The following is a 25037-nucleotide window of genomic DNA, read 5'->3' as shown; positions in this document are numbered from 1 at the left end:
CCCCATCCTGAAACGCCCCCTCTGGTCTCCGTCGGCTGGTGGCCAGAGCTCTGCTGTTGGAACGAGGCCTGAGGCCCTGCTCGGCGGTGGACTGTCACCCCAATCGTATGTTGGAGCCCCAGTCTCAAGATGGTACTGGAGAGAATTAAGGTCAAATGAGGTCACGAAGGGGGTCCCGGATTCAACAGGACAGGTGTCCGTGAGAGAAGAGGCCCGTGGCTGTTTCTGTCCTCCGAGGATGCGGAAGAAGATGGCTAGCATTGTCCAGCCAGGATGTGGGCCTCCAAGAGCCGAAGGGATGTGCACGCTGCTCCAGTTCCTGGCCTGAACTCCGTCTGTGCACAGACTGGCCCAGCCACGGGGCTGCCTTGGGGGCTGCAGGCCCTTCTCAGACCCCCGCGGGGTGTCTGCGTCTCTAGGCCCGGCTGCTGCAGGCCTCCGCAGGCTTCCCGGGTGTGCTGCCCGCTCGCACTCACTCTCACTAGCCCTTTTAACAGCAGGGTGATATCATACCTGCCTTTCTGCTCGGATGGCACCACGGGCAAGGAGCAGAGACATGCCCCTGCTCCAGCGCCACTGGGCTCCACACGTGCAGCCCAGCAGAGAAGCACCGGGGCTCAGAAAGCCGATCCTTCAGACCTGCGACGTCCATGAACGCGGGCAGCAAGGCTGCACCTCACGGGCCCTGGGGAGACGCAGACCGCCGTGCGGCCCAGCCTGGCTGAGCGCGCGTACTGGCAGGGCCCCAGTCCAGCAGCAAAGGAGGGCTTGAGCATCCTAAATGGCGGCGAAGTAAGCAAGGCCAGCAGGTGGATGAGCACAGAGGGCGCCGCCTCGAGGGGTGCTGAGCTGCAGTGTGGACATGCTGGTGCCCGGACACGGCACAGAGGGAGGGGTCGTGCACCGTCCACGTGGCAGTCCAGGACGTTACCTAGGACGCACACGGAAGCCCGCACCCCGCAAACACAGACGATGCGAGCACCCCACGGGAACATACAACGCTGCTCGGCTGTGAACGCACACGGCCGTGCCGGAGCATGCGTGGAGTCCCTGGGGGAGAGACAGCCCTGCACCAGGACAGGAGGACGGGCCCCGGCGGCACCCTCAACTCTGCCTGAGCAAGACACGGAAACAGCGCCCCGGGTGCGCTGGGCTGGGGCCCTGACTTCGCCTCCGCTGGCGCTGCGCTCGGCTCTTGTGGCGCATGGGCCCGCGGCCCCGCGCTGTCAGGACAGCGGCTCATTCCTGGACGGCCGGGGCCTTGCACGCCCTCCCGCCCGACTCCAGGAACACGCGGGGGACCTGTCCTCCGGCCAACGAGGAGGCTGCCCGGCGGGCCTGGATGCCCACGTCTACGCTGGGCTCTGACACGGGGACAGCGGCCGCCCAGGGGCCCATCGCGCAGGCTGTCCCGGCGACCTGCATCCTTAGCACGGGGCCTGCCTCTGCCTGGAGACCAGAGGCTTTCTTTTCTGCCGGCTGGCCGGCGGGGCGAGTTCTGGGAACGGCCCGGAGAGGAGCCCCAGGACTCGGGCCTTTGAGCGGCTGACAGCTGACGGATGGCCGCCCGCAGGGCCACAAAGACGGCTGTGTGGCTGCCGCGTCACGCCGCCGCTCCCTGGGAACTAATTGCTCGGCGTCGCCCCGGGCAGCTTTATTTTCCTGGCAATCATTTCTCTGAATGCCCCAAAATGAGCGTGAAACAACTCTTTTGACCGGACATAAAAGTTAAATGTCCCGATGTTGACCAAATTAACTTCAGCGCTGCGACAATGGCTGTATCTGTGAGAAGACGCTTGGGACAAAGGGGCACTTTCTGCCCGGATTTCACAGTTGTGATGTAAGATTGTTCCTGCGGACCTGGCCGGGCCGCACTGCAAAGGCAGACACAAGAGCCCTGTCACTTGCGGAAAAAACCTCATTTCACGGCCGAGAGCTTGGGAGAGGCCAGGAAGGGCTATGTGAGCTGGTCTCTGCGGCTGGGCTGACGTCCCAAACGCTACCCCCCAGGGTGTAGCTGTGTGCCTGACAGGGACCCTCCACGGGTACAAAGATGCACACAGCCCCCTAGAGACCCAGGGAGGGTCCGAGCCACTCCCCAGGCGGATGGGACCCCAACCCCACGCAGAGGCCCCGACACCGCCATCCCCGCATCTCTGAGCCTAGTGTGCTCCCCTAACTAGAGGTCTGTCTCCTTCTAACCTTTCAGAACAAGAGATTTCAAGCAAGAAATTATTGCACAGAACATCAGTTGTTATTCGCCATAAAACCTGCCCTCTAGTAACACTGGAAAGCCTGTCTTCTGACGTCTGCAAGTTCACACACTTCGGACCAGAGTCTTCCTCTTGGGCGTTTTTCTTCATAAGTCAGCTTTTCACTTTAAAATCATCTTCAAGTCACAGGAAAGCTGCAAGGACGGCCGAGGGGCTCCCGGTCTTAACCCAGGTCCCCCCGCCCGGCCAGCGGGGGCAGGGCATGGGCTCCTGCCCCAGGTGGAGACGGGCCTTCAAGGCCCTCCGGGGAGACTGAGCCGGGACCCCTGCACTGCCTCTCTGCGCCCACGTCGGCCGCAGACAATGCTCCCAGAGGTTCCCAACGCCCTGAATGGGGCCCCCTTGGTGGCAGCGTCCATTCAGGGGCCAGCATGGCATTGTGCTCCCATCGGCACAGCAGAATGCAGTCTGCTGGTGGCTGCCAAAAGGTTAGCAGCCCCGATGAAAGGGCGTCCGTCACTCACCGCCACAGAGCAGCCCTTTGTGCGGGCGCCGGCCACACCGGGAGGTCCGGACGCGGCTGGCTGGGCGCCCCACAGACGTCCATGGGAACGCCGAGGCCGCTTCCCGGGGGCCGCGGAGCAGCAGCAGTTCAGGCGCTGACAGGCCCTGAGGCCACTTGCCTCTGCCGCCCGACCGCAGCCTCCAAGAGCGGCCCAGTTCCCGGCCGGCTCGGCCCTGCCCTGAAGGTGGTCTGGGAGGCCTGTCTGGCCGCCGTGTCTGTCGTGACCACACGTGCCCGTCGCCCTTCCCCTGCACCAAGAAGCCTGTTCCAGTTGGGCTGCAGGCCGATGCCCCTGCGGGCTGACCGCCTGGAGCCTCAGCACCGACCCGGCCGTGCTGGCCCCTGGCTACCCTGGGCCCGAGTGGCGAAGGCTCGGGTCCAGCCTGCTGTCCCTGTCTTCGGCGATCAACACCCAGCTCGGTCCACAGCTGGACACCCAGCCCCAAGGAGTGCCCACTGTGGATGCGGCAAGGGCAGGCAGACCCCCCGTGTCCCCCGCGTGTGGGTTCTCAGACAGGGTGACCAACGGACCTCGGGAACCACTGCCTCATCCCAGGCACAGCCCCTGGCCTCCCGCTCCATCCAGGGCGTGTCCTGGCCGAGCACTACTTCCGGTTGGGCCGGCTGGGCCCTGCGGAAATTGGAGACGCTCCCCAAGGCCAGGCGGGCCGGGCCCCCTGAGAGCAGGGGTGCTGTAGGGGAGGCCTCGCAGGTGCTGGGCTCTGGGAAACTGGGCCCAAACGGCCGATTAACCGGGGTGAGACCGCCTCTCCCGCCCAGACAACAGCGCGTCAGTGCCGATGCGGCGGAGGTCACAGATCACCGTGGACAGACGAGGACCAGAGGGCCCAGGTAGGGGCCCTGCGCACTGGCTCTGATGGGGCCGGGTGGCCGCGGGGGCTGAGAGCAGGGACAGGAGGAGCCCCCCATCCTGAAGACCACCGAGGCAGCTGCCCCTCCCGTCAGGGGCCCGAAGCTCTGACCGGGAAGCAGGGGCAGAGCGCGGAGGGAGGCGGCACTCAGAGGGCAGGGGGCAGGGGGCAGGGTTCAGGGGTCAAGGGGCAGGGCTTGTGTCAGCTTTGTACTTTTGGTAAACAGGGGAAAGCAAGCCAGGACAAGGTAAAAAGCCAGCCAGCCTCAATTCTCCCCAGAGGCGGGCGGGCGGGGGCCCCTCTGCACCCACCTGTCGAGCACGTAGCCCAGGGCCTTGTGCCGGATCCCCGAGTACACAGAGGGGCTGGTCTCCCAGGCAACCAGGTTGGAAGCATCGTGGAAAAGGTGGATGTTCACCAAGTCGAAGGCACTGCGGGGTCACAGACAAGAAGCTCAGGATGCAGGCTGGAGCTCCTGGGTCCCCCGGGGCGGCCCCCTGCCATCCCACCCAGCTCCCCAGGCAGGAGTGGCCAGGCTGCCCGGGGCAAGTCCTCCTCTGAGGTGGACTCAGAGGAGACACACTGGGCTCATGCGCTCGAGCCCTCACACAGGAAGGACCCACGTACAAAGGTCGCCACCAGCGGCAGAGGGACCCACAGAGGATACCTGGAACTTGTGTCAAAACAGAGGAGCCAGAGGCGGGTGAGGAGCGGGGAGGAGCTGGGCGCGCGCCCAGGCCTCAGCTCCCCACACAGCTGGCCATGCAACCTGAAGCCCCCGTGGGGTCCCCGGGGGCACTGGGGGGTTCAGTTCACGCTGCAGAAGCAGCCCCGAGCTCACAGCCCCTGGAGAGCCTTGGGGAAACTCCGCGGCCATGCCTCCTATGGGCCTGCAGGGGCATGGGGAGGCTGGGGGGCTGGTCACCCTTGGGAGCCCTGGAGTGTTGCTGGGGCCTGTCTGGTTCACAGCAGAGCGGGCGGGTGGGCTCCACACCCCCTGCAGAGTTGGGGCCACCAGGCCCTGAGACCCAGCCTGACAGCACACCACGCGCGCCACCCCCGGCCCGAGCACACGGAGGAAGCTCCAGCTCTCCGCTCAGGCCGCACGGTGACCACTGAGCCCGGGCAGCCCCCGAGCCCCTCCCTGGGCCACGGGTGGCAACCGGGGGCCGGGTCAGGAGGCTGCAGCGGTCTCGTCTCCTCCCGCCCCAGAGCTCTGGGACCCCCACCCAGGGGATGCCCCGACTGCGTGCGGCCCCAGCGAGGGGGTCGTGTGGACATGGGGGCGGTCCCAAGGAGGAGCCGCAGCAGTCAGCCAGCGGAGCAGTCGCAGGGCAGAGCCAGGTGGGCGCGCATGCCGGGGAGTGGGGCACGGACTCCTCGAGGAGCCCCATCCCAGCAGAGGGGTGGGGGTGCCCGACTTTCCGAGGGTCCCCCCACCCATGCTGAGAGTGCTGCTGGCCGTGGCTGCGGGGGCCACCAGCGAGGACCGGGATGCGGCCTGGGCCTCCTGGCCACGCTCAGGGTCCCGGGCATTGCAGGGCCCATCAGCCCTGTCCAGCCGGCGGGGGGGCGTTGGGGCTGGCCGCACGGGCTGCGGGGAACGTACCAGTCCGCAAGGCACCACCGCGTCCGGAGGAAGCCTTTCCTCGACCACTTGCACTGAAAAGCAAACAGGCCACATGGGTCAGCAGGGGTGGTGGGGGGCGGCGGCCGGGACAGCTCTGGACGACACTGTGCTGGGACCACGAGCCACTGCGTCATCGCCAACTCTGACCCCCAGGCCACAGCCTCGCGCTGGCACGGCCTCCTGGGACATCTGCCCTCCCATGGAAGCCTGCGGCTGGTGCCCAAGAGGGGGGTGGGGAGGGCCCATGGGGACAGGTGGGCGTAGGGGCAGGGGCTGTGTGGTCCCAACGCTGCGTCCAGGGCGGCAGGTGCTCCGACCCAGCAAGGGCCTCCCCTCACCACCCCGCATCCCTGCCCACCCCTCAACACCCAGACTTCACGAGGAGCTCCTCCCACTTCCGCGGGCGGCCCCTCCCACTTCCGCAGCGGCCCCTCCCACTTCCGCGGGCGGCCCCTCCCACTTCCGCGGGCGGCCCCTCCCACTTCCGCGGGCGGCCCCTCCCACTTCCGCGGGCGGCCCCTCCCACTTCCGCGGGCGGCCCCTCCCACTTCCGCGGGCGGCCCCTCCCACTTCCGCGGGCGGCCCCGCCCCCTGCACAGCCTGGGCTGGCCAGGTTGCAGCGGCCTCGAGTCCAGACAGGCACTTGTCGGGCCCCTGCCTCCCTGGCCTCCTCTCTGATCACAGCTGGCTAGAACCACCTCGCCGGTCAGAGTGGCCGCTGTGGGACCCGGGAGCCCTTGAGGCTGAGAATGGCACCCGGGGTCTCGTGGGAGTGGTCACCCGCAGGGGCCGGGGCCGGGGCCGGTCCTCGGGGGCCGTCGCCCTCTCCTAGCGCCAGGGCGGGGGGCGGAGGGGGGTCTCTAGGTGCGCCGGAGGTTGGTGCCTCCCCCGCCCCTGGGGCAACCTCTCCGGGGACCCAGTGACTGATCCTACGTCCCCCTGCAGAGAATGGGAGGTGGTCACCGCCACCCCGCTGCCCTCAGGCACGTCGGGAAACTGGAAGCTGCAGTGCAGAGCAGCCCTGCCTCAGAGGCCCGGCTTTTGGGCTCGGGGCGGGCCTAAGGAGGCGGGACCAGGGTCCAGGTCCGCACCCACGGGGAGGGGGGCCGGGGTACCTGCACACGAGCTTCTGGACACAGACGCTTGCTGCACATGGAGGCAGAGTTCTCTGGGGGACTGGGGTCTCCCCGGCCTCCCACTGTCCCGTCCACCCTGCTGGGCGCCCTGGCCATCGCCGCCTGCTCCAGGCCCGCGGCGTCCGGGGGTGGCCGGCTACCCCCCGGCGCCGACCCCGACTCTCGGAGAGGCCCTCGCCCCTGGAGAGGAGACCACAGCGGCCGGGGGTGGGGGCTCGTCGTTCAGCAGACAATATCAAGTGCCCGCTCAGGTGCCCTGTTAATAGGATTCCTTTACGAGCAGATGGATTGCGAGCACAGGCGGCTTCATCTACTAAAAGACGACATAAATCTCGGTGAGAAAAGGGAGGCTGCGGGAGGTTATCAGCACACAGCCCCCGTGAAAGGCCCGCCTCGGAGCATTAGCCGGATTAATTCATCTTTCATAAGAGCTTGGAGTGAGCCCCATGATCTATGGCAACAACCAATTTCTCACTACGGGCTCGAGGAAAAAAAACCGCCCCGGCCCCAATCGCCTACACAAATCTGCTTTTTAAAAATGGCCTCGCATTATCTGAAGTGCTGCTCCCAGAGGTGGTGTTTGAAACGCATGTTGAGCCAAAAGAACCCGTAAATCAGCGGGGAGAGTTCTGTTAGTTTTAGACGCGGTGGGCTGTAATTATTTGGAATGGCATTATGCCTCCATCACGGTAATTACCGTTAGATTATCCTTAAGTGGTGGTAATAAAAGAAAGCTAATTCCCTCCCCTAAAGTGTGTGTGAACGGAGCGGCGGGGCGGGCCTGCCCGCAGAGCAGGAGCGCCTGCCGGGGGCGGCCAACCCACAGGACCCCACGGTGGGTGGGCCTCCACTAGACACGTGGCCCTGGGGCTTCTCACACCTGAGAAATCCCAGACTACAGACAGAGCGGTAGAAGTACGTGTGCTTTTCTCAGTAAGACTTTCCTCCTGTTAATTCATCAAGACGAAAGGAAAATGAGCAAGTCCTGGAAACTCAGACACAGGCGATTCCGTGGGGCAGAGCGGGGGGCCCCAGCCTGGGTTCACCTCGTCCCAGCGACGCAGTGCCACGGTGCAGAAATCTGGGTCCCCACAGAGGCACCCCGCCTCCTTCCCCGAGAGACGCTCTGCCCTCTGCCTGTAGCGGGCAGGGGCCCCCCGCGGAGCCCACAGCCCCTGCCAGCCCCTCCCTCAGAGGGTGTGCATGTTGGGGGGGGGGGACCACGGCTGAGCCCCTGAGGCGCCCACCCATCCACCCGCCCGCCTTAGCCCCCATCACATCCTCAGGGCTCAGCAGGAGAGAGACCGGGGGGACCCCAGGCACTCTGGGCCTGGAGAGGGTGCCCTGCAGAACAGAGCCCGAGGGTGAGGAGTGCGGGCGCCCTCGGAAGAGGCCACAGTCCTGGGAGGGGTGCGGGCCAGGAGGTGAGCTGGGCTCGCAGAGGCTCTGGGTCAGGCACCGGGCCTCCCTGCAGGGAGTGGCCTCGTCCCTGGGGCTCCTCGGCCCGCCCAGGAGGACGTGGTGACCGTCACAGATGACCTTCCCTGAGGACTGCCACAGTCCCCGGCCGAGAGCCTCCGGTGACCCGGCTCCAAGGCCACAGGGCAGTGAGAGGACCCCAACCTCCGAGTCAGCTGCAAGTGATGGGGACGAGGGGCGCTGGGGGGTCAGCTGAGTCTCCAGGGTAACAGTGATGTACCATGCACATCCACTTCAGGCTGGGTCACCAGGTGCGTCCCCCCTGGTGGGTGTGGAGTGGGACGACGTCCTGGACACCAGGCAGCCCCTGGGGGGCAGCGGCTGGGGCAGCAGCGCCGAGAGGGAACCGGCGGGCTGGGCACCAGCAGAGGCTGCCTGCCAGCCCAGGTGCCCACCAATCCGGGGCCGCACTTGCCTCGGCCCATCACCATTCAGGGCTCGAGTGGCCAATTAAAGGAGAAAGTCGCAAACAAAGATACTGAGCTGCTTGGGTGGGAGAAAGGGGGGCTACCTCAAAGGCTCCCCACCTGGCCCTCAAGTCCTCGCTCCATGAGGCCCTGGGCCCAGCGCTGCCCACGGGCCGTCCAGCCCCTGCCCTGACCAGGCGAGGTGCCCTGCCTTCCCTGCTGGGTGCACAGATCCCGGACATTGCCAGGGGTGTCAGGGTCCTCCCTGCAGAAAAGCTGATGAAATACCAGAGTCTCCTACTTGGCCAGTTCAGGGATGTCCCTTAAATGCCCCCCGGACCCCTGCAAGCTGGCCGTCCTGCTGTCAGAGGCCGGGACCTTCCCTGTGGTCCTGTAGACCCCTCTCAGCCTCCCCCGAGCTGGCACCATTTCCACTGTGGTCCCCGGTTACTCTCAGGCCGGGGCCAGTGCTGGCTGTGGGGGAGCCAGGGGGAGTCTGGATGGGGGTGAGGCCAGGAGATGACCCGACCTCTCAAGATGACTTCTCAGCCCCTGCTCTGTTCCTGGGAAGCTCAACCACCCTCCTGCTGAACTCAGCTCTGGCCAACAGCCTGGGGGGATGGCAGGGCCCATGGGGAGGCGGTCAGGGGAGGGGGCGCCGAGGAAGGAAGCTTCCGGAGCTCCCCCACCACGCCCTCCCCAACCCGCAGGGCAAGAGGGGACAGCCTCTGGGGCAGGGACTGTGGCGGGTGGGGCGGCGGGCTGGGAGGCGGCCCCTGACATCAAGTCCTTGGCGGGGACAATGGATGGGGAAGCTGTGCCTGGCGGGACGAGGGGCTCATCCTTCATGGACGCGGCCACAACTCCCTCACCGCAGGAGCGGGTCATAAAGCAAGTTAATAAAGCCGTGGCCTTGCTGAAGTCAAGTGCCGGGTGCGGGGCGGGGCGGGGGCGGGGGCAGGGTGGGGGGTGGCGATACTCTTCCAGAGTTGGGGGAGGGGGTGGGGCGATGCCCAGCTCTCCTCAATCCCCCAGGCTTCACGGGTCATGTCCCACTCTGTGTCCACAGGCCCCCCAGGGAAGGTGATCCGTCTGGGTCAACCTGTGGGTTTCACCGTAAGGAGGCTCCAGAGACACTGGTTATTACAACATTCTCTAAAAGGACTGGGATCCAAAATTGCGTGCGCAGCGTAACGGAGGCATAAAGCTAACAAACTGTGCAAAAGTGCCCGCGACGCCCAGGAGCCGCACCCAGGCTTTCCGACTGTGTCCAGCAGTGGCGAGAACCAGCCGCACCTCCCTAAGCTTCCGGAGCTCTGTGGGGCAGGCACCCCAGGGCCTTCCCTGTGGAAGCGCGGGGGCTGCTCAGCACATGAGGACGGGGAGAGCCCCCGAGGGCCTGCGCCCCCACGTCCCAGTGCTCCCGTCCGGAGCGTGACCGACACGCGGAGTGAGGTTTGCTGGGAGCCCCGAGGGACAGTCCTGCACCCGCGGGGGACGGGTCTTCTGCCTGGGAGTGACGGTGGCTGGAAGATTCACCTGCTTGTGTCAACCATGGGTCCTCCAGCCCTCACCCGAGGCCACCCTGCCAAACCCACCGGGTCGGGACCTCCAGCAGAGCAAGACGCCGGGGCACGGCAGCGCGGGACTGGGGTGAGGACATCCTGTCGCGGAGTGTGGCGCATCCGCGGCCCCGGCCCTGCGCTGTGCTGGCCGCCCAGGCAGTGACCTACCTCGGGGAAGTAGTCCTGTGGGAACTTCTCCTTCTCCAGCATGGGCGTGCTCTCCAGCGTGTCCGAGTAGATCTCCTTGCCGGTCACCTTCTTATACTTCTTGGCTGGAAGGAGGCCCAGGATGACTTCAGTGCTGCACCCCACCCCCAGCTCAGGGCCACAGGGTCCCGCGTCCCACCCGGCAGCCCTGTGCAGGCCAAGGGCCGCGACGCCGGGCAGGCAGCTGCTCCTGGGAACCGGGGGCCCATAAGCTGCCATCCCTGCAGCTGGACCCTGAGCCTGGATTTCATCACCCTCAGAGCGCCTGGCCTCAGGTTTACGGGGCTAGTTGGCCTCCTGAGCAAACGGCCGCATTTAAAAGGGCTGTGGCGCTACCGTCCACTCGCGCTCCAGGTGAATTTATTTAATCTCATTGATCTCCTCCTGCCATCACTCACAGCCAGGGAAGGGGAGTCCTCATGTGAGACTGGGTGGGGGGCGCAGGCAAGGTGGCGGGGAGCTCTGGGCCCACTCCCCGCCCGCCCTGTATCTGGCCGACCCCTGCACACCCAGGCCAGGACACTCCCTTCACAGACCACGGTCCCTGAGTCCACCGCGGGGCTAAACGCATGCTCTCACTGGGCTGGGGGGCAGAAGGCTTCAAGCCCTCCCCACACGCCGGCAGGGAGCCTGGCATTAAGAGAGCCTGCTGAGACCGCCCCGGGAGCCCCCACCAGCTGCAGGGGCATCACACTTTCCCTGCTCCCAGGGGACGGGGGAAGGGGCCTGGGGTGCTTGGGACAAAGGACGCAACGGGCCGTCCTGCCAGAGTGCCCCTGAGGCCCGGCCCCATGTCCAGAGAGTGGCCCCGCTGCGCTTTGTGGAGCAGGGCCCGCCCCACAAGCCCCGCGAGCCCAGGGAGCCCAGGGATGACGAGAGCTCCCCCACCCCCCGGGGCAGGGCTGGGGCCGCTGTGCCAACCTTGTCCCCAAACCAGCGAGCCGGGCCCCTGCCTATGGGTGCCTCTGCACCTCAACTGACCTCCCAGCTCCCCACACCGCCGCCTCTGGCTCCCTGCCAGCCGGCGCCTGGGGGAGGCTAAACGGACAAGGGCCCCAGATGGAGGAGGAGTCTGCTCCAGAAAGGGAGCACGGCGGCCAGTGCGCAGGACAGGTGGGGTCAGAGCAGGGGAGGTCACAGAGCCCACAGAGCAGGGCGGGGCTGAGCCGGCGGGGAGCCAGGGGCAGCCTGGGCCCCCACGCCATCTTCGGAGGGCATGGGCCACGTGGAGTTCCGGCCCCAAGGCTCGCCCCAAGGCTGGGGGCTGCGGCAGGAGGCCGTTCTGCTGAGATGAAACCTGGGTCCCTTGAGGAAAGAGGAGACTGGGGAGGGGTGGGTAGGAGAAGGCCTTGGTCTTTCTTAAATAAGATTTTATTTTTAGAGCAGCTTGGGGGTTACAAAAATTGAGCTGAAAGTGGGGTGTTCCCATCCTCCTGGTGGCTCAGACGGTGAAGAATCCGCCTGCACTGTCGGAGACCCAGGTTCAGTCCTTGGGTCGGGAAGATCCCCCGGAGAAGGGCACGGCTACCCACTCCAGTCTCCTTGCTCGGAGAATTCCAAGGACAGAGGAGCCTGGCGGGCTACAGTTCCCGAGGTCACAAAGAGTCGGACATGGCTGAGTGACTCACTCACTTTCATACCTTCCCAACAGCCTGCGTTGGTGGGCTCGCCTGTGCTGGGGGTCCTGACAAACGCAGACATCACAAATGCACATATCCACCACTGCAGCCTCTCAGAGCCCTTCCGCGGCCCTGAAACCGTGCCCCACCCAACCTGGTTCAGCCAGCCTCACTTCTGCTGCCTCCACTGTGGGTGGCCTTCCCCAACAGGCCGCGATCCCTCAGGAACACGCGCTTGAGCCTCCTCCGCGAGTGTCTGTGTCTTGACAGCCATCTCGTCTTGCTGCTGGAAAACATTCCAAGTCCGGATGGCCCGCAGTCTGTGTGTTCTTTCGTCTGTGAGGGACACACTCCGGTTACTTCCAGTTTTTGCTGATTATGAAGAGAGATGCTGTAAACATCTTTGTACAGGTCTGCGTGTTGCCATCAAGTTCTCTATCTGGGTGAATGCCAAGAGATGTAAGCATGTCTGCGGCTTTGCAAGAACTTGCCGAGCTGCGAACCCCGGAGGCAGGACCGCTGTGCTTCCCCACCAGCAACGACAGGGACTTCCTGCTGCCCAGAGCCCGCCAGCATGCCGGCAGACTTCAGGCGTTCTCACCGGGGTGTGGGGGCTTTAACCTGCATTTCCCTGGTGGCATGCGATGCTGGATAGCTTCTCATCACATCTGTGTATCTTCTTGGGTGAGATTCTGTTCACATCTTTTGCTGTCCAGTCACTCAGTCGTGTCCGACTCTTCGCGACCCCATGGACTGCAGCACGCCAGGCTTCCCTGTCCCTCACCTACTCCCGGAGCATGCTATAACTCGTCCATCGATTTGGTGATGCCATCCAACCATCTCATCTTCTGTCGCCCTCTTCTCCTCCTGCCTTTAACCTTTCCCAGCATCAGGGTCTTTTCCAATGAGTCAGTTCTTCACATCAGGTGAATAAACTATTAGAGCTTCAGCTTTAGCATCAGTCCTTCCAATGAATATTCAGGATTGACTTTCTTCAAGACTGACTGGTTTGATCTCCTTGCAGTCCAGGGGACTCTCAAGAGTCTTCCCCAACACCACAGTTCAAAAGCACCATTTCTTCGATGCTCAGCCTTCTTTATAGTCGAATTCGCACATCCATATATGACTACCGGAAAAACCATAGCTTTGACTATACAAACCTTTGTCGGCAAAGTAATGTCTCAGCTTTTTAAATAATGCTGTCTAGATAGCAAATTAAAAAGCTGAGACATTACTTTGCCAACAAAGGTCCGTCTAGTCAAGGCTATAGTTTTTCCAATGGTCATGTATGGATGTGAGAGTTGGACTGCGAAGAAAGCTGAGTGTTGAAGAATTGATGCTTTTGAACTACAGTGTTGGAGAAGACTCTTGAGAGTCCCTTGGACTGCAAGGAGATCCAATCAGTCCATCCTAAAGGAGATTTCCTTTCCTTCAGTCCTGGGTGTTCACTGGAAGGACTGATGCTGAAGCTGAAACTCCAGTACTTTGGCCACCTCATGCGAAGAGTTGACTCATCGGAAAAGACCCTGATGCTGGGAGGGATTGGGGGCAGGAGGAGAAGGGGACGACAGAGGATGAGATGGCTGGATGGCATCACCGACTGGCTGGACATGAGTTTGGGTGGACTCCGGGAGTCGGTGATGGACAGGGAGGCCTGGCGTGCTGCGATTCATGGGGTCACAAAGAGTTGGACACGACTGAGCGACTGAACTGAACTGAACTGAGATTGGTCATAGCTTTTCTTCCAAGGAGCAAGCATCTTTTAATTTCATGGCTGCAGTCACCATCTGCAGTAATTTGGGAGCCCAAGAAAATAATGTCTGTTACTATTTCCATTGTTTCCCCATCTATTTGCCATAAAATGATGGGGCTGGATGCCATGATCTTTATTTTTTGAATGTTGAATTTGAAGCCAACTTTTTCACTCTCCTCTTTCACTTTCATCAAAAGGCTTTTTAGTTTCTCTTCACTTTCTGCCATGAGGGTGGTGTCATCTGCATATCTGAGCTTATTGATATTTCTCCTGGCAATCTTGATTCCAGCTTGTGCTTCATCCAGCCCAGCATTTCTCATGATGTACTCTGCATAGAAGTTAAATAAGCAGCGTAACAATATACAGCCTTGACGTACTCCTTTCCCAATTTGGAACCAGTCTGTTGTTCCACGTTTGATTCTAACTGTTGCTTCTTGACGTGCATACAGGTTTCTCAGGAGGCAGGTGAGGTGGTCTGGTATTCCCATCTCGTTAAGAATTTTCCACAGTTTGTTGTGATCCACACAGTCAAAGGCTTTAGCATAGTCAGTGAAGCAAAAGTAGATGTTTTTCTGGAACTCTCTTGTTTGTTCGATGATCCAACAAATGTTGGTAATTTGATCTCTGGTTCCTCTGCCTTTTCTAAATCCAGCTTGAACATCTGGAAGTTCTTGGTTCACATACCGTTGAAGCCTCGCTTGGAGAATTTTGAGCATTGCTTTGCTAGTGTGTGAGAAGAGTGCAATTGTGTGGTAGTTTGAACATTCTTTGGCACTGCCTTTCTTTGGCTCACTTAAATTATGTTATTTTCTTACTACTGAGTCTTAAGGAGTTCTCTTCATTGGAGAGCAGCCCTTTTGTGCCTTTTCAAATACTTTCTCCCAGTCTGTGGCTGGTTTTCTCATCCTCTTAACGGAGAGAGAACATGTTTTTCACTCCAATGAAGTCCAGCTGACGATCACTCCTTTGATGGATCACGCTCTTAGTGTTGTATCTAAAGAGTCATCACCATACCCAAGGTCGCCTACGTTTTCTCCTACGTTACCGTCCAGGAGTTTTGTGGTTTCACACTTCACACGTGGGTCTCTGATTCATCTTGAGTTAATATTTGTGCAGGTATGAAGTCTGTGACTAGGTTCACTTTCCTTGCATGTGGACAGATCCCAGCACCACTTGTTGTCTTTGCTCTATTTTATTACTCTTGCTCCTTTGTCAAAAATCAGATGGCTTCGTGTGTGAGGATCCATTTCTGCTCTCCGTTCGCTCTATCTGTCTGTTCTTCCACCAACATCACGCTGTTTTGATCGCTGTAACTTTATAGAGAGTCTTGAAGTTGAGTAGCGTCAGCCCTCCAATCTTGTTCTCCTCCTTCAATACTGGGTTGGTTATTCTGGGTCTTTTGCCTCCTCTTCAAATAAACTTTAGGATAAATTGATCAGTACCCACAAAATTACTTTCTGGGACTTAGAACAAGCTTGTGTTGAATCTAAGGATCAGGTTGGGAAGAACTTGACAACACTGGATCTTCCTATAAAGGAACATGGATTCTCTCTCCACTTACTTGGGTCTTCTTTGATTCCGTTAATCAGATTTTATAGTTTTTCTCATGGAGATGTCACCCATATCCTTTAAAAATGACCTAACTTGTCTTATGGCCGTGCTGGGTCTCCGACGCCGCATGGGCTTTTATAGTTTTTCTCACGGAGATGTCACCCATATCCTTTAAAAATGACCTAACTTGTCTACTTATGGCCGTGCTGGGTCTCCGTGGCTTTTCTCTAGCTGCAGTGGGCGGGGGCTGCTCTGGTTGCGGGCATGGGCTTCGCACGGGGGTGGCGTCTCTGGCTGTGGAGCGTGGGCTCTAGGGCCACGGGTCCCAGCAGCTGCAGCATGGGGCTCAGCAGTTGCGTCTCCCGGGCTCCAGAGCACGGGCTCAGCAGGTGCGGCACTTAGGCCTTGCTGCTCCGCGGCGTGTGGGGTCGTCTCAGCCCGGGGACTGAGCGTGTGTCTCCTGCGCTGGCAGGAGGACTCTTCACCACTGAGCCCCCAGGAAGCCCCAGTGTCGCGCGCATTTTGCTGGACTTTTCCCCAAGTACTTCTTTTTGGGATGTGAGCTATGTTCTTAACTTCAAATCCTACTTGTTAAATGCTATCAGTGAAAGCCCTCGACTCGTGCTCATTAACCTCATATCCTGCAGCCCTGCTCAGTGGCACTAGCTTCTGCTGCTGCCGCTGTTGATGTTAGTCCCTTAGGATTTCCTACATGAACTAGCCACCGGAGACGCAAGACATCTTCCTATCGTGAGCCTTTTCTGTCCTTCTCTTGCCGTGTCACAGCAGCCAAGGTTTCCAGTGTGATGTGGAAGGGGACGGTGAGAGCGGACGCCCCGCCTCGACACTGACCTTAGGGGAAAGCATCTAGACCTAGCTTTCCACTGTTGAGTATGATTTAGTGAGGAATCTCCGCAGCTGCTCTTTATCCAGGTGAGGAAGTTCTCCGCTATTCATAGTTTCCTGAGTTTTTATTATAAATGGGTATTGTATTTTCTGAAATATTTTTTTCTACGTCTATTGATATAATCACGTGATTTTCTTTTTTAGCCTATTGATGTGATGAACTACATTGATTGACTTTTGAATGATAAATCAGGCTTATATACCTGGAATAAATCTGAATTGGTCACAGTGCATACTTTTTCTTATGTGTTCCTAGTTTTGAGTTGCTAACATTATCAACATGTTGAGAATTTTGCTTTGTATGTTCGTGAGAGATACCGGCCTGCAGCTTTCCTTTTTTGTAGCATCTTTATCCAGTTTTGGAGCCAGGGTAATGCTGGCCGTTTCCTCTCTGCTTTTACTTTCTGTAAGAGATTCTGAAGAACCGGTATAATCTCTTCCTTAAATGTTTAGCAGAATTCACCGGTGACAGCATTTGGGTCTGATGCTTTCTTGTTTAGAAGGTTATTAAGTACTGACTGAATTTCCTTTAACAGATAATTCGTGTTATCTACTCCTCCTTGAATGAGTTTGGATAGACTGTATCTTTCAAGGAAGCGGGCCATCTGAGTCATCGAATCTACAGGCGCAGACTTGCTCACAATATTCCTATATTATCCTTTAACGTCCACTGGATCGGCATGATGGCCCCGCTCTCATTTCTGATATGAATGTGTGTCTTTCTTTGTCAGCCTGGCTAAAGGCTTGCCAGTTTTGCTCATCTTTTCAGAGCCGGCTCCCGGGCGCACTGGCTCTCTGCGCTGAGCGTCTGCTCTTGGTCTCGCTGCTTCTTCTCCTCTACCTACTCTGGGTCTCAGTTGCTCCTCTCGCTCAGGTGTGACAGGAGGCTGAGGGGAGGCTGGGGCTGTCTGTCTCCCTCCCCATTGGCTGGGCCTCGATCAGACCCCAGCGGGCTGGACTCTAGTCAAGGGCTTTCCTTGCGGTCAGGCCTCTGGGAGACCTGACAGAAAGCTCTGGGCGTTTCACAACTGCTACTCTCCCCTCCCCCGCCAGAGGCACGCAGGGATTTCCCTTGATCTTCATCCTGGGAACCTGGTGGGGCTCCTGGAGGCCAACCCACGAAGGGGAGCCAAGGATGGCCACGCAGGGCTGCCCTGCCGCGACCTGGCTGCTCAGTGTCTCTGTCTCTCTGGCCCGCCAGCCTCCCCCCAAGCCTGAGGGGCAGCAGTCTGTCCCGCGGCCTTGCTCCTCGGAGGGGTCCACGGAGAGTCACCTACTTTCAGCTGGTTTGGATCGTCTCTTCTGCGAGGCTGAAGTGACTACTTCCTTGCTCGTCTCATGTCGGACCAGAAACTGGAGCCCCTTTCGTCTGTCTCATCTCAACTTTCTAAGTGGGAAAGCATCTGTTAAAATCCAGGCTGTTTGTTCTTTGAAGTGTGTTCAAACTGCACAAACCTGGATTGCTTTTGCTGAAGCTCAATTTCAGGCAGAAATGCAAGCCTTGAAGAGCAGGGAGTGGGGGCCGGCGGCCACACCTGCCTGAGACTCCGGCCGCGCCCACTGCTGTGGGCTGGCAGGAACGCCCGCCGCGCCACGCCAGGCTTGTCTGTTCAGGGCATGACCACCGCCCGTGTTACCACAGTTCTTGTCACTGATAATGTGGAGGTCTTGCTGGAGTCGAACGTACCTCTAAGGTACAGCTGTAAACAGACTGTGGGCTAGCCAGGCACTTCATGATGCCTTCGATGTAGTAATACAGCATTTCTGCAAAGGCTTACTTGAAAAGAGGAGACGCTCACCAGAGGTGGCACCTGTAGGGCCGGAGACGCAGGTTCGTTAGAAGCAAAGCCCTTCTGCAGCTGTGCCGGGAGCCACCGTGTCTGCACCCTCCTGGCACCCTGCTCACGGCCCCGCAGACATGACACCACGTCCAGAGCCTGCAAGAGCGTGGGCAGAGCAGCCCGCTCCCGCCAGGTCTGCTGGGCCACTCTCAGCCCCTAGGCGGGGCAGAGAGTCCGCAGGCGATGGCCTGGTGAACGCCTGCTGCGGGGACCCTGCTCTCAGGCTGATGAAATCACTGCTTCTCGGCCCGTGGGTGTGCTCTGTCTCCAGAGTGAGCAGCCAGGACAACTTTGAATAGACTGCGAGGCAGGCCGCTCCCACCGTCCTCACACCTGGTAAGCATCGCAGAGGCCTGTGATCCGGCTCCACGGCCCTGGTGCAGCTCAGAGAGCTCGACGCTCAACGTGCAGAGCTGAGCCTGCCTGAGCGGTCAACACACACTCACCCTGCGGGCGGCCGGCCCGCAGACTGGGGCAGACCCACGGCCTCCGCGCGTCAGCACTCGGGGGCCCTTGGGAGATGCACAGGGTCTGCCCAGTGAACACGGGCGGCGTTGTCCGCTCCGCCACAAACACGCTCTCGCGCACTCTCCTGAAGCACGCTGTCTGGCTGTGCTTTTCACTTCTTTCCCACTTTCTCACATTTGACAGGCACACAGATACAAACTGTTCCCTTCTCCTCTTAGCTCTGTTATAGGAAAACCAGAGCCCCCGGCCTGAGCCGTGAGGGGTGGCAGGGGTGTGGCCCGGGGGTGGGCTGGCCGGGGCCAGAGGGGAAGCCGTCCGGGGTGGGCTGACATTGAGGCTTCAAAGACACAAAGCAGGTGTCCTCCCAAGTCCCTGCTGCGTGACCGCAGCAAAGCCTCGACCAAAACACACCTGCAGTCCTCTCGCAGGAACACTGGGCGGAAGGGGCCGGGAGAAGCCAGACCACAGGGCAGCGGGCAGGGTCCAGCAGGACAGAAAACCCCAGAGTAGATGAAGGGCAGCGTGGCATCTTACCTTTAAAGTCAAATTGGTAGATGTTTTTTAAGGATTCGTGAAGAAAGTAAAAGCTTCCTAGCGCCTGCAGAGCAAAAAGAGAAACCAAGTGAGTGGCCTCAGAAGATTCTAAAGCGGTCTTGCGCGAGAAGGCGAGTCCAACTCATGGCGGCCAGTCACAGCTCCGGAGCCTCGGCGGCCAGCGTCAACACCTCCCGACCTGGACACCTTGTGCTCTGGCCTCGAGCCAGGCCCCCGCGCCCACCCCGTTGCCCACGTCTGCTGCGGCCACCCTGCCCCCGAGCCGCCAGCCACGAGCAGCACCACCAGCCGCCTGCCAGCGCCAGGAGCAGCTCTGGGCGACCAGCTCGGCCCAGCGCCCCCCTCAGGAGGCCAAGTGCAGGCCCGGGCGGGGCAGGATGGGGAACCCGAAGCCGAAAGCCACTTGTTTACCTGGAATTCAAACTTCACTTGGGGTGTGTGAGGCACACGTGCGTGTGCCCGTGTGTGTGATGAGGACTCAGGCGTGTGGTCAGGGGCTGGGGCTCTGCAGGCACAGAATAAACAGCCCACGTGCTGCTCACCCGACCCCAGCTGTCACCAGCTGCCCTGAACCCTCCCCAAGGGGAGCTACGGCCCCTCCACGCCCACGCCCGAGGCCCGGCCTCTGCTTTCTGCTCTGACCTCGGACAGCCGAGGCCCCTCCAAGAAGCAGACTCGGGCAGCATGGGGACCCCAGGGAGCGAATCCTAACAGCCGCTCCGCTGACATGGGCCTGTAAATGGGCATCCTTTCATCTCTGTGAGGAAAGTAAGCATTCAGAAAAAGCCTAAGTAAATACACACGATTGCAAACATTTGAACTGTTGCCTCATTGAATGCAATAAAGCTAATATAACATTAAGAAGTTTATGATGAATGGAAATAAATTGCCAGTGTAGGGACAGAAACTCTAACTCATATGGAGTCAGAAAATCCATAATTAGTTCTAATGAGTATTTCAAGTCAAAGTGCCACCCAACTTTTCCGACTCCTGACCGACCCCATCGATGCGGTTCAGGGCCCGTTTGTCAGCAGCTGCGAGGACATCTGGAGGGAAGCGAGCAGGGCCAGGCGCTGGCCCGCGGGTCCTCTGACCCCACAACTGTCAGCAGAGTGTTCGTCATGTCGGAAAGCGTTGACTCCTTGCCTGCTTTGCTAGAAACAATTAAAATGGTTTTTATGTATTTATAACCCTGACTGTCAGCAGAGCCTGTTTCCTCCATTAGCGAGACGCAGCACCCGCTGCTGTGCCCACCGGGGCTCAGGCACCGGGGCAGACGCGCCCGGAGGCTGCGGGGACCCAGCGGCCGGGCTGTGACGGGATGCAGCGTGAGCCTGGCTCTGGGGCCGTGTGGCTCCCACGCGAGCACCAGGGGAAGGCGGCAGGAGACACGGTCCAGGGGCCCTGGTTCCACCTGCCTGGCAGCGCGAGGCCCCTCGAGGGTCTGCAAACGCTGCAAACACTGTGCGGACGGCCGCCCACAGCGACTGAGTCGGCTGACGGCTGACGGGACCCAGGGCCGCACCTGGGCGCTCCTCTGCCTTTGGGGGGCTGAGGGCTGAGGACCACGAGCCGCTCTCCAGACACGCTGACCCAGAGTAGGGGGCAGGGTGCGGGGAGACCGCTCCCCACACTGGACAAGAAGCCATGCGTCCGCAGACGTCCAGCAGACATGAAGCGCAGGTTTGCCGAGTCCCACAGACGAGCCACTGCCCACCCGCGGCGGGAGGTGACGTGGCCGCAGAGGCCAGCCCTCGGATATGCGTCCACCGGCTCTTATTGGCAAACAAATCGGATGCTCCAGGACGCACCATCTCAGCGTGACGCCCTCACCTCCATGTCGGATCTCTGGCTTTCCCGGGGATGAGACGGCCCCTAACGCTTGAGTCAAATCGACTGAGGAAGGGCTGCAGGGGCAAGTGTGCCCTCCAGACGCACGGAAGAGGGAAACGCACACGTCTTCTCACACACACACGTGTCCCAGGCAGTCACTATGGGTGCTGATGCTGCAGGGAGCACGGCGTGGTGTCCTTGAGCACACGTGAGAGACACACACATCCCTGCACGCGTGTACCAAGTGTGCACACGTGTACTAAGTGTGTGTGCGTGTGTGGCATGAGGCTGGAGTTTCTGGGTCGCGGTGGGTAGGCACAGAATTCCACGTGGGATTCTACACAGTGCCATGCTGACCCCGCTCCCTGCCCAGCGGTGCCTGGTGCCTGCTGCCCGCCGCCTTGCCTGGTCCTGGCGCCGGCAGGCCAGCCGGTAGCCCTCCGCGGCTGCAGGCCCGCGGGCTACGAGCAGGCGCCTCCGCTGTGCTGCCCTCCCTCTGGAGCAGCCGAGCACCTCCTTCCGGCACAGCGGGTGCGTGGGCCTCTGCTGACCGCCCTGCTCTCACCCGAGTCCGCTGTCCGTTCCCCGGGCACGGCAAGAGCGTCTCCCGCGCCTCGGCTCGCCTCGCCGGTCCTCTGTGGCATCTTCACTGAATGGAAGCTTTTAAGGGAGCCAAACGAGCCGACACCCCCTTCACGGTTTAGGCTTCCATGTCTGGTTTGGCAAGAGTTCTCTCGGACTCCACGACGAGTCTCACTGCCTCTGATACCCGAGCTGCTTAGAGGAGGGAGCGTTTCCATGGAAACCGGCAGCATCTAGGTTCCCGTGAGGAGAGGCTGGCGAAGCAGGTAACGCCCACGATGCCGGAGCATGGCCGTCCTCGGGCTGGAGGCCAGCGTGGCCAGAAAGGCTGTGGTGAGGGGGGCGACCAGAGAGCGGGAGGCAGGGCCGGGCTGAGAGGGAAGGGGCGTAAGGCTGCTTTTTCCCACGCCAGGGACGTATCTGTGGGCAGGGCACAGGCACCCGGTGCCACTTCATCCACGCGGATTCCATCACTCCATCCATGTGGTTCCCCGTCGTTCACGTGAAGGCCACACTCCCATCTCTCCAGGGGTCTGTTCTGTGGGCTCTCGACTCCTCTCATCGGTCTATTTCTAACAGCACTTTTTCCTAGCTTAGCTTTAAAATAAGTCTTCATATTCAGTAGTACAGATAAGTGCCCCGTTTTGCTTTTCTTCACAACTGCTTTTGTTATTTTTGGCCCTCTGTACTTCCAAGTGAAACTCCCCACCAGCTGCCAAATTACACCCGACATCCTGCAGGGGTGCAGATCACACACAGCCTGCCCTGGGGACAGCGGGCGTCTTCACGGCACTTGGTCTTCCTTCCCGTGAACGCGACACGCCTCGAGCCACACTCAGGCCTGGTTCACAGGGGGTTAAAGCGGAGCACCGCTCTAAGAGGGTCTATAACGTCAGGCCAGCCTTGCACTCCTGGCCCCCGGCTGGCTTGACCACGACACACGTGCTCACACTCTTTGAGTTCTGGCGGCTGGACTGCGCCCAGGGCCTTCACCTGTTCCCGGCCTGGTCCTCATCCTCGCCACCCGGTGACTTCGCTGAGCCGAGTTTGTGACGGCCCACCTGTGAGTCAGAGCAAGACTTCCCTGGACCCTTGGCATCCCCGCAGCGTGGTCGCCTGACCCCGCAGGACGCCACTCTCAGCACCCCCGGGGCCCCGCTCCGACTCCACGGGCAGCCGCACAGGCTCCGTCTCCCAGCTGCAGGCTCCAGTGTGGTGGCCCCTGGGGCTCAGCCTCGGGCGTGGGACACACAGTTCCCATGCACACGTCCCATGGGGGCCAGCCTCCTGGACTCGGGGCCCTGTGGCATCGCCCCCCTCTCCCGCTGGAACGCTGTCCTCCCTGGATGGGGCGTGCCCACCACCACGCCCTCCCCAAACGGCCCCTCCCCGCATGACCACCGCTCACGGCACTGCGGACCCTCAGTCCCCGGCCCCGGGGGGCCCACCTCCTGTGCCACTGCAGTCCCTGCACTCCAGCCCCTCTGTCCCCCCAGCTGCTGCGGGGCCACCGGAAGCCTGGCCCTGTCCCCCACTCTCCGGTCACCCCCTTACCACGGCCCCCCGACTCACAAAGCTCTGGCCACACTGGCCTCCGGCCCAAGGATGGCCAAGCTCTGCCACCACGGGCATTCCTGTTCTGCCACCTTCCTCTCACGTGAGCCCTGATGCTGCACGTTCCCATGGAAACGCTGCCTCCTCTGAGCAGCCCTCCCGGACTTCAGCCCCTGCACAGCCGGGCCCTTCTGCGGTGCGGCCCACTCTGGCTGTGTGCGTATTTCCTTCTCTATCAGGAGGGGAGGCAGCTCCCTGAGGGGCCTGGTCACCTGAGTCCCCAGCACAAGGCCTGGCATGCGGCAGGAACCACTGGACAGTGAGACAGAGACATGTCCCCCACCTCGCCAGGAGACGGGTCCACGGCTTGGAGCCAACGCGCCACAGGCCTCAGAGGACAAGCCAACCCCAGCCTCACAGCAGTGCCTAGAAGCCAAGCCCAACGCATGGGTCACATGCGTTTACCAAGGCGAACGACCCTGTCTCTCACAAGGGGAAGCCCCCAGACTCCTGGTTTTAAAACAATTTAACAGATTGAGTAATAAATCAAAGCAAAGTTACTGCAACATTCATTAGATTATAAACAATAATAAATGAAACCAGGCTTCTGCTGCAATCAATGCGGAGCTTCACTGATCTTCTCCGGCATAATGAACTCGCGGATGGCCAGCCTAATTGGATGGGGCGGCTTGACTGCCCACGCTGGCCTGCATCACCGGAGGGCGGCCTGCAGGAGAGACGGCACACAGGTGTCACCGTCTCAGGCGCCCAGCCCCGCAGAGGTGGTCTGTAACCCTCGCAAATGAGAACTGACTTGTTCACAAAGTACCGACTTTCCAGGTCAGCCTCTGGGCTGCAGTTGGAGTGACGGCCAGGCCCCCGCTGACCTCTGCGCCCCGCTCCCCGCGGCCCGCCCGCGCCAGGGACGCGTGTAATTTCATTTTGTCTCCTGCCCGCGGCCAGCATCGGAAGTTAATCAAATTGGCTGTCCATTGTATTCATCTGCGTACAAAGCTAATGATATTCCACTGCTGAATTAAAAAGCATTTTATAAAGCATGCACCGTGCGCTGTAACCCTGTCACAGCCCGGCCCCGCTGTCCCCTCAGCATCCATGCCCCCGGCAGGCCCTGCGAGGTTAATGCGCCGTTGACATGTCTGATCACCACGGCAAGGAGGCCGCCACGTCAGCAGGCCCTGCAGACACGGGCCACGGAGACGGCGCGTCACCGGGTCCCTACCCGCCTGGGCAAGGGCCCCTCAGGCCGGGACGGCCCTGCCAGGGCACCCACCCTGCAAACCACCAGGGCGGCCTCGGGCCGCGAGGAGTCCGGCCTGAGAGCCTGTGGACGGGGTGAGGTGGGACGGTGACCAGGACTCTGGATGGAAGGCCAGCTTCTGAGCTGGGGCACCGACCCCGGGACATCCTGAGAGCAGACGGGGCCTGGGCGACGAGCCCAGGGTTCCTGCCAGCAGCTGGAAGTAGACATCGCCATGGCCTGAGTGGGGACAGCTCAGAGGGCAGGCGTCCAGCTTCGGATGAGCTGAGGCTGAAATGGCCCCAAGACGCCTCACAGGGACCGCAGGCCCGGAGTCCAGGACAGAGGCCTGGCCCCGATGTGAACACAGTGGTCGCCGTGTGCAGAGTCCTCAGCAAAGGTGCTGCGCTCCCGGGAGAACCAGAGCCAGGGTGAAGGGCAGGGGTCGGTGAGGGCCCAGGGTGCAGGGGTGACAGGCAGCCCTCAGGGACACGCACAGGTCAGCGGGGGTCAGGCCCGGTGGGGAGGAGGCAGGGCGGGGCAGGAGGTGTCCTCGAGCTGAGTCTCCAGGGCGCAAGGACACTGAGGGCTTGGGAAGGGGTGTTGACACTGAGCCTAGCTGGGGGCAGGGGCGACGTACAGGAAGTTCCAGCTGGAGGGGCTCCTCGAGGCCCGTGGCCCAGGCCAGGGCCTCGGGACTCCCCAGACTCACGCGGCACCCGGGGAGCACCTCAGCCGCCCCGTCCACGGCCCAGCCCGCTCCCCGCAGAGTCACTAATTCTGCTCAGCACAGTGTCTTGGACCTTCCCTTTCAGGAGGGAAAGGCTCCTGCCTCCGCCTGACTTAGCAGGTTCCAGCCCACCTGGCCGGGGGGGAAAGGAAACCCGTCCACGAGACAGAATTCCCTCCCGGGCGACGGAGCACTGCAGACCCGGAGCCCCTCGGCGAGCACCCCCAGACCCCCTTCAACTCTCCACCACCATCTCATCCTCTCGAGATGAGAGTCCTTTGCAGTGTGAATGCTCTTCTCAGTTTTGCAAACA

At 61.0% G+C, this 25037-nt stretch overlaps 1 protein-coding gene across 8 annotated transcripts in view; it reads right to left on the bottom strand.

Annotated features, from left to right (window-relative positions):
• The window catches only part of INPP5A (inositol polyphosphate-5-phosphatase A), a 151524-nt gene that overhangs the window by 30731 nt on the left and 95756 nt on the right, over nucleotides 1-25037 (bottom strand). For all 8 annotated transcript variants that reach the window (XM_027960449.3, XM_042238650.2, XM_042238651.2 and 5 more), the window contains 4 exons: nucleotides 18747-18810; nucleotides 10036-10139; nucleotides 5260-5312; nucleotides 3962-4081 (listed from right to left, as the gene is read on the bottom strand). In XM_027960449.3, coding sequence (XP_027816250.1) covers nucleotides 3962-4081; nucleotides 5260-5312; nucleotides 10036-10139; nucleotides 18747-18810 — 341 coding nt within the window. The remainder of the gene's footprint in view (nucleotides 1-3961; nucleotides 4082-5259; nucleotides 5313-10035; nucleotides 10140-18746; nucleotides 18811-25037) is intronic.

This window comes from Ovis aries, chromosome 22 (assembly GCF_016772045.2).
Source record: "Ovis aries strain OAR_USU_Benz2616 breed Rambouillet chromosome 22, ARS-UI_Ramb_v3.0, whole genome shotgun sequence".
In the NCBI taxonomy this organism is placed as follows: Eukaryota; Metazoa; Chordata; class Mammalia; order Artiodactyla; family Bovidae; genus Ovis; species Ovis aries.
The sequence above is the reverse complement of the archived record's forward strand: the minus strand, read 5'-3'. Positions and strand labels throughout refer to the sequence as shown.